The following is a 12,500-nucleotide window of genomic DNA, read 5'->3' as shown; positions in this document are numbered from 1 at the left end:
ACTGATGGCATCTTACAAGCTCGATCTGTCTCTCTCCATACCTCTCTCTCACTGTCTCTACCCCTCTCTCTCTTTCTCTCTGCATTTCTCATCTACATTCTCCATTCCACTTGCTCCACTCTGTCTTGCCTATCTGTTCCAATTTTCCAGCGTAGATTAACTTGCTTGAAGACTCTCCTTTGGATCCTGTTACAGTCGATTTCTCTCGCTTTTACCTGCTTACCTATCACCTGTTTTTTATTGACATCTCTCTCTCTGTCTCTCTGTGTCTCTCTCTCTCCCTCTCTCTGTCTTTCTCTCTCTTTCCACCCCCCTCACCCTTACCTCCCCTTTCTTTCTCTCTGTTTTTCCAGTGACACCTCTCTCTTTCTCTCTCTCTCTCTCTCTCTCTCTCTCTCTCTCTCTCTCTCTCTCTCTCTCTCTCTCTCCCCCCTCACCCCTCTCTCTCTCCGCAGTGTACCTTCAGGATGAGTCTGCGTCTGACCACGCGCGTGGTGACGTTCTCCTCCTCGTCGACCACGCCCTCGTCCTCCCCCAGCTCACGGTCCAGCTTCTTGTGGACGTACGACAGAACCGAGCGCACGGAACCGCTGGCGATGTGCAGAACGTTCTGGCAGCTGATGACCAGGAAGGCCAGAACTACGAAGCTGAACAGCAGCTCCGTCAACACCGCCCACATCGCGACAACGGCGGCGGCGGCGGCGACAGCGGCGACTTTGGCGGCGGAAGCGTTCTCTTTCTAAGCCGCACACAGCCCTTAGATACCTAGAGGAAGCCAACCGAGTGTGTGCAGTGCACTCCACGCACACTAACTCACACACACGCACACACACAAATGTGTGGGTAGTCTACTTCAGCACACCGAGGCAGGCTTTGGCGCGGTCCTAGAATAGGTGCCCCCCCTGGCCTTTGGTGGTTGGTGTTGATGGTTGGTGGTGGTTCCCCTTCTTGTTGCAAACCGGCTCCCCCCTGATTCCACAGGGCCAGATCAGCCCTCGTTCACGTCGTCGCTCCCCTCTATCCCGTTCACGGTGTCATCTGAGATGGTAAAAAGGGACCCGTCCACGCGAGGAGCCCATTCCTGGTCTGTCTTTTTCGCTCTCCGTTCGTCCGTGCACTGCTGGCCCACCCTCCCTTCCCTTCTCCGTGGCTGTCAGTGGGGTGGGAACACTGGCTGACCTGACCCATGCCCGTCAAACCCAAGCTGCTAGTTTCTATTTCCTAGACCCCCTCCCTCTCTCTCCCTCCCCCCCTCTCTCTCTTTCTCCCTCTCTCTCTCTCTTTCTCTCTCTCTCTTTCTATCTCTCTCTGTGCCTCACCATCTCTGTTCTCTCCTCTCCCCCCCTCTCCTCACCATTTCTTTTTATTTGAACTTTTTCTCTCTCTCTCTTCCTCTCTCTGTCTCTCTGTCTGTCTGTCTCTCTTTCTCTGTCTCTCTCTTTCTATCTCTCTCTCTATCTCTCTCTCTCTCTTTCCCTCTCGCTCAGGCTTTTCCCCTCTCCCTCTATCTCTCTCTGTCTCTCTCTTTCCCTCTCTCTCTCTCTCTCTCTCTCTCTCTCTCTCTCTCTCTCTCTCTCTCTCTCTCTCTCTCTCTCTCTCTCTACCTCTCTCTGTCTCTCTCTCTCTCTTTCCCTCTCGCTCAGGCTTTTCCCCTCTCCCTCTATCTCTCTCTGTCCCTCTTTCCCTCTCTCTCTCTCTTTCCCTCTCTCTCTCTCTCTCTCTCTCTCTCTCTCTCTCTCTCTGTCTCTCTCTTTCCCTCTCTCTCTCTCTCTCTCTCTCTCTCTCTCTCTCTCTCTCTCTCTGGCATAAACACATGCCCATAGACCCCCACTGCTAGCTCTCATGTCCTCCCTCTGCTTCCAAAAACAGACCATCCCAGCCTGGCAGGGGTCTCTGGTTGCACATGTGACCTTAGCGCTGAAAATACCTTCACCACACTGTGTGTGTGTGTGCGCGCACGCGCGCGTGTGTGTACGTGTGCGTGTGTGTACGTGCGTTTGTGTGTGTGATATAAGAGCTGTTGACATGTCTTGAAAATGTGTGTGTGTGTATGTGTGTGTGAGAGAAAGAGAGAGAGAGAGAGAGAGAGAGAGAGAGAGAGAGAGAGAGAGAGAGAGAGAGAGAGAGAAGAGATCTGGTTTGTGATTGTGTATTCAGTGTTATCTCTGTGTCAGTATTCAGTGTTATCTCCGTGTCACATCAACATCAAAAATGTCCACATTACATACGCCGCTCCATCTGGCGGATCTAGATTACCATTATACCCTCTGCTAAATACGTATTATTACACCGCCTGCTAAATTGGGATAATTACACTTCACATTGTAGGAATATGCAATAGCGGCGCTGCCGGCTTACATATGCTACGGCAAATCGCTTGAGCGTGGCGGCCAGTTGACTTTGCCTTGATCTTTAAAATGGTGTCATTAGACGTAGTGGGAAGCCATCTGAGGGGCCCCTATTGACCACTCACAAAGGAAGCCATAAGCTGTCCTAAGAGAACTTAATACCAAAGCTAACCCCCCTAACACTGCCCACTCACTGTACCAGTTACTCCCATAGACATTATAGTATGGCCTGCACATACAGGGTCGTTGACAGCTTTGGCCGGGTCCGGAACAAAGTCACCTGAAAGGTCCCATCCTCTACATACTGTATATACAATGTATGATTCAGCATCTCCCACCCAACCCCCGAACCCCCTCTCCGTGGGCCCGGGGAGACTGACCCCTTTTCCCACCACCACCCCCACTGCTTCCCTGTGTATGTATATGTCTATAGTTACACCCACAAGCGCTTCTTCACACCAGGGGAGGGCCCTCACACCACAGAAAAGGGGAGGGGCATTTCATTGGGATGTTTGTGTGTGGACCAGGGAGTCAGGATTTGGCTGATTAGCTTCGCCGGTTAGCAAGGCACTTCCTCGTCGCAATTCCACCACCACTTCGCTCAGAGAGGATGGACGCGATAGGTGGGTAAGCGAGTTTAGTGTTGGGCAACACATACCTAATACAGGTGTGTGGTTGAGCACCTCCATACATCCAATGTCCGTCTTCCATATATCTTTCTGGTCAATCGTAGGTCAGTCACTAACGTGGCACGTAGGCTAATTGGCTGAGTAAACTGGTGGCGGAAACAACTCCATCTTTGAAGCTGAAAAATTTGTTCAATTTTGGCTGAATTCACGAGCCTTTCCCATTGAAATGACTGGAGGCAGGACTTATTCACTCTCTCCAGTTCTTATACTACCTCCATGGTGTGGACACGTGGAGTGATATGTTGACAGACATACAAAGAGTATCCGTCTGTCTATCACTGCTGCTGATGATGAACTAAAAGGACAGTGAGGGAATGCCCCCCCTCCCATGTCATATCCATGTCTAAATATAAGTGTACAGTAGCCAAACACAGACAGGCAATGAGAATGCAGCGGCTATATTTGGTTCAAAAAATGAGTTGTGCCCTTTTCCGGTAGTGGTTGCGAATGTGTTAAGGGTGTGTCTGTATGTCTCTGCGGGGGGAAATAATCTTTCATAGCAGCTGGTGTGCTAACAAGCTAAAACAAGGCTTTGTTAACAGGAATTCTTTGGGCTTTCTTGATTAGATTATTTACAGTGGGAGGTACTTCTCAACAACCTGTTATAGTAAATGCTCACACCTTGACCGGGCGACAAGAATAAGCAACAGAGAATCGCTAGGCTGTATAGCGAGAGTGTAAAGAGTGATAGAAGCGACAGAGTATACCTGCCCGTTAAAAGCAGAATGCAAGCATTCCGACATTCCAATTGGATGTGTTGGCTGCCTGTCGCCGATCCGCATCATAGCTCATTTGCATAATATTCCCTGAGGTTCAACTACAAACTGTCCCTCAAGTCACTCAAATCACCTCTTGTTGACCAAATCACTTTTGTCTTCTGCAGCTCAATACAAAGTCAAGTCAAGTTGGACAAGTGTGGTCTATTCGTGTCATTACTTACCACCCTCTGTGTGGGGGCCTTACCCTTAACCTTTTGGCAGACCATCAGACAATTGGTTTCATACTTGTAATTGAGCCTTATGATTCCTGTTTGGTTTCCTCACTGGAATGACTCTAGCAGAAGGCCTATATCTTTCCAAAACAACACTCTGTTCAGCCTCATTACCACAAATACGCCTAAAAACCAAACATCAATGAACCAATCATCAATCTAAACATTCTTTATTCTTTCTGTGAACTTCAAAACAAGGCAACATTTGCCAGGACCAGCAGCAGTAATTGAGTGAAGTATCTCAGACAAAACAATAACCTTTTTGACCTCTGCATTTGTAAATACACTTTGGAATTGTTTGTTGCTGTCTCTTGTGATTTACTAGCAATTATCTACAGGTGCTATTATGACTTGAAAATATACTAGTAGGGAGAGACTGCTTCTATTGATACATTCAGGCAGTGAGTTATGAGTTAATACCTGTCAGCATAGGAGTCACACTCAGCTGTCCCTAGCCCTGCAGCTTCTCAACATTAACCGCACAAATAGACCAAGAGCGTCACGAGCGAGTCCAGCGATGGAAGTAATTGACTTTGTATTGAGTTGCACGACAAAAGCTATTCAGGCTACTAGAGGCAAGTCGCGCAACTGGAGTGAGAGTTTTTGGTGGAACTCCTGGCAATGTTATGCAAATGATTTATGATGCGGTTCTGCAACAGCTGCCACAACCAATGGGAATGTTGGAATGCTTGCATTCTGCTTTTAATGGACATACTCTGTCATTTCAATCTCTCGTATCGCTCTTGCTACACAGCCTGCCAATTCCCTGTCGCTTAATCTCGTCGCAGCTAGTGTATTCACCCAGTAATACTCCAAAATCCAATGCTCTAATATGCTTTGGGACGAGTCAATTGTAGGAGGAGGGGAGGAGGAATGATCTCACTCACCTGTACCCAGCCTGTATCTGACTAAGCATTAATACTCCATAGTCCCTATGGTACTGTTGGATTATATCCAGTATATATTACATATCATACTGATAAAATGCACTTATAGAAGGAGGGGAGATCTCTATCACCTGTCCCCAGATCCACAGCTACTAATCATTAATACTCCTGTGTATGGTAGTGCTGGATTATATTCAATTCATATATTACTTACTTAGGCCCATCACTCCCAATGGAGCATAGGCCATCCACAACTTTTCTCCAGCCAACACGGTTTTGGGCTGTCCTTTCTGCCTCTGCCCAGCTGGTTCCCAACCTCTTCAGTTCTACCTCAGAGTCCCGCCTCCAGGTGTTTTTAGGCCTCCCTCTCTTCCGTTTCCCCTGCGGGTTCCAGGTCAAGGCTTGGCGTGTGATGCTATTTGCTGGTTTCCTAAGGGTGTGCCCAATCCAACCCCACTTTCTTCGTAGAATTTGTTTCTCCACCGGCTCCTGCTTCCCTTTCCTCCAGAGTTCATCATTACTGATTTTGTTGGGCCACCAAATCCTAAATATCCTCTTCAGGCAGCTGTTTATGAATGTTTGTATCCTTTGCAGTGTCTTCTTCGTCATCCTCCACGTCTCCGAGCCATAGAGGAGGACAGATTTGATGTTGGAATTGAAGATACGCACTTTGGTGGTCATGGCTATTTCCTTAGAGGACCAGATGTTATTTAGGATGATAAAAGCTGCTCTTGCCTTCCCAATTCTGGCTGCTACGTCTTTGTCAGTGCCACCCTGTTTGTTCACTATACTGCCGAGGTAGGTGAAGGAGTCCACTTCTTGTATATTTTCATCCTCTATCGATATTGGTTTGTTGGTCGAGTTGTTGATCCTCATTATGTTGGTCTTCTTCTTATTTATCCTTAGACCTACCCCTAGAGATGTATCTGCCAGCTTGGTGGTCTTGTCCTGCATCTGTTTGTGGTTGTGTGCCAGTAGAGCCAGGTCGTCTGCAAAGTCAAGGTCCTCTAGTTGCGTCCACAGGGTCCATTGTATGCCGTTGTTCCTTCCTGCCGTTGTGGTCCTCATGATCCAGTCGATAGCTAGTAGAAACATGAAAGGTGATAGGAGGCATCCTTGCCGTACTCCGGTCTTGATCTCAAAGCTGTCTGACACTTGGCCTGCATGTAGCACCTTGCATGTCATCCCCTGATAGGTTTTTTGGATCAGGCTGATGATCTTTTCTGGTATTCCATAATGTCGCAGTAGCATCCACAGTGTCTCCCTGTCCACGCTGTCAAAGGCTTTTTCGTAGTCTATGAAGTTTACATACAGGCCAGAGTTCCATTCAATTGATTGTTCCACAATGATTCGAAGTGTGCAGATCTGGTCCGTGCAGGATCTATTGCTCCGGAATCCAGCTTGTTGGTCTCGTAGGATGGGGTCCACTGCTTTACTCATCCTGTCGAGCAGAATCCGGTTGAGAACTTTACCCGGAACTGAAAGTAGAGTTATACCTCTGTAGTTGCTGCAGTTGGTAAGGTCGCCCTTCTTTGGTATTTTGATGAGGATTCCTTCTTTCCAATCATTGGGGATGGTCTCTTCCTCCCATATCTTCGAGAAAAGACTGTGCAGCATATCAACCGCAGTCCTTACGTCAGCTTTGATGGCTTCCGCTGGTATACTATCTGGTCCTGGAGATTTTCCATCCTTCATGGACATGATTGCTTTCTTGATCTCCGCTTTGCTGGGCTTATGGGAGTTTATTGGCAGTGCTGTCTCCGCTGGTCTAATGTCTGGTGGGTCGGCTGGACTAGGTTGGTTCAGAAGTTCAGCAAAGTGTTCCGCCCATCTTCTCCGCTGATCTTCATATGTTGTGAGTGTGTTTCCGTGCTTGTCCTTTACTGGTTTGTCTGTCTGTTGAAATTTGCCTGCCAGCTTTTTAGTGATCATGTAGAGGTCTTTCATGTTGCCGTGGCATGCTGCCATTTCTGCTTGTTTGGCCAGATTGTCTACATGATCCCTTTTGTCCCTCCTAATACTTCTCTTCACCTCTTTATTGACTTGTGTGTAGTTGTTTTGTGCCCTTACTTTTGCAGATCTTGTTGTACTTTTATTCAATTGGTCTTTCTTCTCCTTTCTTTCTTTCAGTTTCTGTTGTGTTTCTATGGAGAGCCATTCCTTGTGTTTTTTCTCCTTTTTTCCCAGTACTTCTTCACAGGTGTCCTTCCACAACTTTTTTGTGTGCTGCCATCTTGTCTCTATGTCCGTGTCTATGTCTTCTTCATGCTCCTGTAGTTGCTGGTATCTGTTGGTAAGGGTGATCTGGAATGTTTTCTGTACGTCTTTGTTCCTAAGAAGTCCCACGTTGTATCTTGTTCTTCCACTAGGAGTCGTGGAGTGCTTTTTCAGTCTTAGCTTTGCCGTCATTAGCAAGAGGTGATGGTCTGAGGCCACATCTGCCCCTCTCTTGACCCGCACATCTTGGCATGATCTCCTGAACTTTCTGCTGATGCAAATGTGGTCTATTTGGTTCTCTGTGATGTGGTCCGGAGATCTCCATGTGGCCTTGTGAATCCTTTTGTGGGGGAAGATACTGCCTCCGATTACGAGTTGGTTAAGTGAGCACAGGTCTGCAAATCGTTCTCCATTTTCATTCATCTTCCCCAGCCCATGCACGCCCATGATGTCTTCATAGCCGGTGTTGTCATCTCCAATCTTAGCATTGAAATCACCCATGAGAATGGTGATATCCTTTCCTTTCTGTCTATCTATCACATATTGTAGATGTTCATAGAATTCAGCTTTCTTTTCCTCTTCTGCGTCGTTTGTTGGGGCATAGCATTGGATGATATTCACTTTGATGTTTTTCTTCTTGGTGGCAAACCTGGCAGTGATGATTCGTGGGCTCACTGGTTCCCAGCCAATGAGAGAACGCTGTGCCTCTGGAGCCAGCATCAGAGCCACCCCTTCTGTGTGAGGTGCACCGTCTTCGGTATGGCCAGAGTACAACACCGTCTCTCCTGATGTCAGTCGTAGCTGCCCTGTCTGCAGCCACCTTGTCTCACACAGCCCCAGAAGAGAGATGTTGTAGCTCCTCATCTCCTGTGCTACCTGTGCTGTCTTGCCTGTTTCGTACATGGTCCTGACATTCCATGTAGCGATGTTGGTGTATGTCCTGGGGGTTAGGAGGGGGGTCGGCCTTGCAGCTTCCTCTCGGCTTTCACTGCCCTGCGTCATAAACCTCCTATGTGGAAGCCCTTCCTCGCCCAGGCCGTGTTGGTTTTGAATTGTCGTTGATGCTTCTGTAACATGTTTTTTGACGGATAGGGTTGTTGGCCCTACGCCAACCCATTTAACCTCTGGGCGAGGTGGTCCAATTTGTCTCACCTCTACCCTTTGACCTGTCCAGCTTGGGAGTCCCTACTAGGTGCTTTTGCACCCGCTGGTATAGCTCTCAGGGTCACGGAGGCACTCAAGCCACCACCCCACGACAAGGGATGGACCGTGTGATGGTATATATATATTACATTTTACATTTTATATATTACATTTCATACCCATATGACATACTTGTAGGAGGAGAGGAGGGGAGATCTCACTCACCCGTATGCAGCCTCGCAGCTTCTAGTCATTAATACCCCTGTGGATGGTATATTACATTTTATACTCATGAGACGCACGAGTAGGAGGGGGGAGGAAGGGAAGATCTCACTCACCTGTCCCCAGCCCCGCAGCTCTGGCACGCGGTGCGGGAAGCCGAGGCCCTTCTCGAAGGGCTGCGTGCCCCGGAAGTGGCCGCGCAGGATCTCCGAGTGGCCCATGTCGCGCACCGGCTGGAGCAGGGCCTCCTGCGCCACGCGCTGCGCCGTGTCCGCCGCCCCATCCCGCATCGACGACATCATGGACTCCATGGCCTGCCGGGTGTTGGCCTGCGACGGGCCCACCCAGTTCTGGGCGGCGGCGTCCGCCACCCCATGCCACCCTTGGCCGCCCGCATCGGGCAGATAGGAGAGGAAGGATCCCGGGGGCGGTGACCTGCAGGTGAGAGGAGGATACGACGAGTGAAGGAGTGAGGGGGTTGGGGGTGGGACGGGGTGAGGTACACGACCACACCAACATAGGACATCCAACTTCCATTTCTATAGCTCATTATCATTCTCATCATTCAATGTGCTTGAAAAAAGCCATCATTTTACCTTTTTATTTGCCTCATTGTGACAAAAAACTGAGTTATTTATCCATTCAAGTAATAGAGGTTTCCCATTGCATACGACCTCCAGCAGCAAACAAGTGTTTTTGTAAACATGTTATGTATCAACTTCTGCCAAGGAAGTTGTTTGATAACATTTGACTGTGTTACACCCTATTATTTTAGGACAAAGGGGGTAGATGCTTTAGCATCACCTCTTGCACACGCCTATGTGTGTCTAGTGTATCATCTCAACTCGTCAATCTTTGACTACCTTTGACCAGACCGCAATTTTTGACTTCTAAGATATGTCCTTGGAGTAAAAATGTGACGTGCGCCCCCTTGTGGCAGCCTAACTTCACTGACGGTTAGGGTTAGGTAATGGTCTAGGTTTAGACCACATAGTCAAGATGCGACGTGGCAGGTATGTCCTCGATGTCAAACATTACAGTCTGGTCAAAGGTAGTGAGAAACTGACAAGTTGGGATGAGACTGTTGGTCTGTGTCCCCGTTACTCTTGTGGATTGTGGCCAGAGTAGGTATGCTAACTATGCTGCTCATTGCAACTGTGCTGCCTATTCCAAAAGGTCATCTTTTCATGAATATCTACTAAGTTATAAATTAATATAACCAAAGTACAATATGTTGTGCATCTAAAAATGCCTATAAGTGGAAATTCAAAATGGTGGACATGGAGAGGATCAACCTTTTACTTATTACTATGGCGACTCACCTGTCTCCATTTCTGTCTGCCACGTGGCTCAGGCCCGGCGAGTCACTCATGCGTGCATACACCCGCTGTTGCCCTGCAATGACAGACGACAGGCCTTCTTCTAATCCCACTCCTCCTCCTCCTCCACCACCTCCCCCCTCTCCTCCAGCTCCTCCTCCTCCACTTCCACTTCCACTTCCTCCTCCTCCTCCTCCTGACGGTGACACCTCTGACCCTTGACCTCCATCAAGCCCGTTGACGTTGTTGACCCCCGCGGGCGTCCCCGCCGAGCTGTTCAGCTCCGAGCCGCACCCCAGCGACGACCCGTCCTCCAGCAGCTCGATGGAGCCGCTGAGACAGTGGCCCTTGCCGCCCATGGGCGTCCCCCCTCCGCCACCGCCACCGCCCGCTCCTCCACCACACCCCGACCCCCTGCTGCCGGGCCGTCCCAAGCTCCCTTGGCCACCTCCGCCTCCACTGCCGCCACCGTGGGGCAGCGGCGTGGCGGCGGCGGGCGTGGAGGCGGCGTCCGAGTCGTCGGCGCGGCTGCACTCGAGCGAGGAGTCCTCCACCGCCACCAGGGAGGGGCTGTTGCCGGACGGCCACACCTGCATGTCGGACATCTCCATCAGGGTGTCCTCCTCCGTGGTGGCCATGGGCGCGCAGTCCAGGCTGGACACCTCCTGCCAGTAGGGCTCGCTGCCCAGTGGAGAGGGCAGGCTGTACTGCAGCGAGGCCGGGGAGAGCATCTCCTCGCGCACCGCCAGACCGTAACCTGGAGGGAGAGGGGAGCGACACACAGCACAGGGGGGAGAGGTCTCGCTGGCTGGCTGACTAAATGCCCCCCCCCCCCAAAAAAAAGTTGGGTCGGGCGGGCGGGGGCCCCCTCCCCCCACAACCTCCGTCTTGGAGGGAAGGGAGGTGCCCGGGCCCAGGTGAGAGGGAGGGAGGTGGGTGGGGAGAGGGTGGTGGGTTGGGGTAAGGGGAGGAGGGGTAAAGGGATGCAAGACCGGGGGAGTAAGGGGGGGTAAGGGGCTATTTTGGGGGGATTAAAGGGGGGCTATAAGGGAGCATTGTCAAGCCAGACCACACCAACCAGCGGTGACAAGGGAAGCGTAGTGCACACCACACCTTTTCATTCCTTGTTTGACATCATCACCCCATTTCCAATGTTATGCCACATAATTTGGTTGTCCCCACTGATTCTTTGTAAGGCAGGTAGCAAAACACGATGTGATCGCTAATAGACTCAGGAAGGGAGTGAAGTTGACACTTGCCTTACTCCCGCCAACAAAATTGCTTAAATGTTCAAACTAGAAGTTAACTTCCTTTCCCTGCCAACATTTGCACAACTGTGTGTCTCTAAATGTTCTAACTACGGTTATAAAGAATTAGTAAATAATTAACTAATGATGAACAAAACATTAACAAATGTTTTTATTACTAAGTTTTATTAATGCTTTATAATATATCTACAAATAATGTGGTTCTAATAATGTGATTTTACAAATCTTTCAACAGAGTATTTTTTTACTTGTAAATGTTTGATTGATTTCATGTGTCCCAGTGTCTATTTTAGAGTTTCCAACTAAAATACAGTACAAAAGTCTCAATATCTACATTTCCAGATTTTTTTGTTTCCAAACACCTTTACTCCAAATGATCTTTCTCAACACCCTAAAGGCAGACTCAGAGAAGTTGTCAATGCTGACAGCTTTTTCTTTAAATCCCTTAACTGGCAAAGATGTCCTGCTTTGAAAAATAAATACTACTAAAAAGTACATGTAGCAGAGTAAATAGTTCTGAAACCATTGCATCTCTTGGAACATTCAACTCCAACGGCAACCGCAGAATGGAAACCACATCCGCTGCCAACATCAGGACCATTCCATCGATTTACCCAGGAAACCCTGCGTTAGCATTCAATAAATATGCCTGCCCTTGGTTGGCTGTAATAAATGTCTCAATACATTTTTTGTTGATGGGGACATTTTTTGAGCAATTGTGCCCCAAGGCATAATGTGGGGGTGCTGTATGATGGCTATTGGTAATGACCAATAGTATTTCATTATTTGGCTCATGACAATTGGTAATGACAAATCGCGTTGCGTTATTATACCCCTGACAATTGGTAATGACCAATCGTGTTGCATTCTTACACGCATGGCAATTGGTAATGACCAATCGTGTTGCATTCTCACACGCATGGCAATTGGTAATGACCAATCGTGTTGCATTCTTAAACACATGGCAATTGGTAATGACCAACTGTGTTGCTTTATAGTATACTGTGACGGTAAGGTGTGCACTAGGCTGGGCAAGGACTGACCAAACACAGCGTGGCTGCTCCATCTGTCTTTATAGGGTGTGTGTGTGTGTGTGTGTGTGTGTGTGTGTGTGTACGAGCGTGCGTGCGTGCGTGCGTGCGTGCGTGCGTGCGTGCATGCGTGTGTCTGTGTGCATGTGAGTGTGTGTGTGTGTGTGTGTGTGTGTGTGTGTGTGTGTGTGTGTGTGTGTGTGTGTGTGTGTGTGTGTGTGTGTGTGTGTGTGTGTGTGTGTGTGTGTGTGTGTGTGTGGGCTGCCACTGGGCCAGACAAGGGACACTGCTACCTCACACACCCACCCACACACACACACACACACACACCCACACACACACACACACACACACACACACACATTATAAAACACTGACTCTCTCT

The 12,500-nt window shown here is 49.0% G+C and overlaps 1 protein-coding gene across 6 annotated transcripts in view; it reads right to left on the bottom strand.

Annotated features, from left to right (window-relative positions):
- LOC134445804 (ankyrin-1-like) overlaps positions 1–12,500 on the bottom strand; it is a 114,801-nt gene that overhangs the window by 13,970 nt on the left and 88,331 nt on the right. For 4 of the 6 annotated variants that reach the window (XM_063194895.1, XM_063194896.1, XM_063194897.1 and 1 more), the window contains 2 exons: positions 9,820–10,573; positions 8,475–8,932 (listed from right to left, as the gene is read on the bottom strand). In XM_063194895.1, coding sequence (XP_063050965.1) covers positions 8,497–8,932; positions 9,820–10,573 — 1,190 coding nt within the window. In that variant the 3' untranslated portion in view covers positions 8,475–8,496. Of the gene's footprint in view, positions 1–8,474; positions 8,933–9,819; positions 10,574–12,500 lie in introns of those variants that run through there. The other 2 variants (XM_063194900.1, XM_063194899.1) reach the window with 2 other exon arrangements.

The sequence above is a fragment of the Engraulis encrasicolus genome, chromosome 3 (genome assembly GCF_034702125.1).
Source record: "Engraulis encrasicolus isolate BLACKSEA-1 chromosome 3, IST_EnEncr_1.0, whole genome shotgun sequence".
Taxonomy (NCBI): Eukaryota; Metazoa; Chordata; class Actinopteri; order Clupeiformes; family Engraulidae; genus Engraulis; species Engraulis encrasicolus.
The sequence above is the reverse complement of the archived record's forward strand: the minus strand, read 5'-3'. Positions and strand labels throughout refer to the sequence as shown.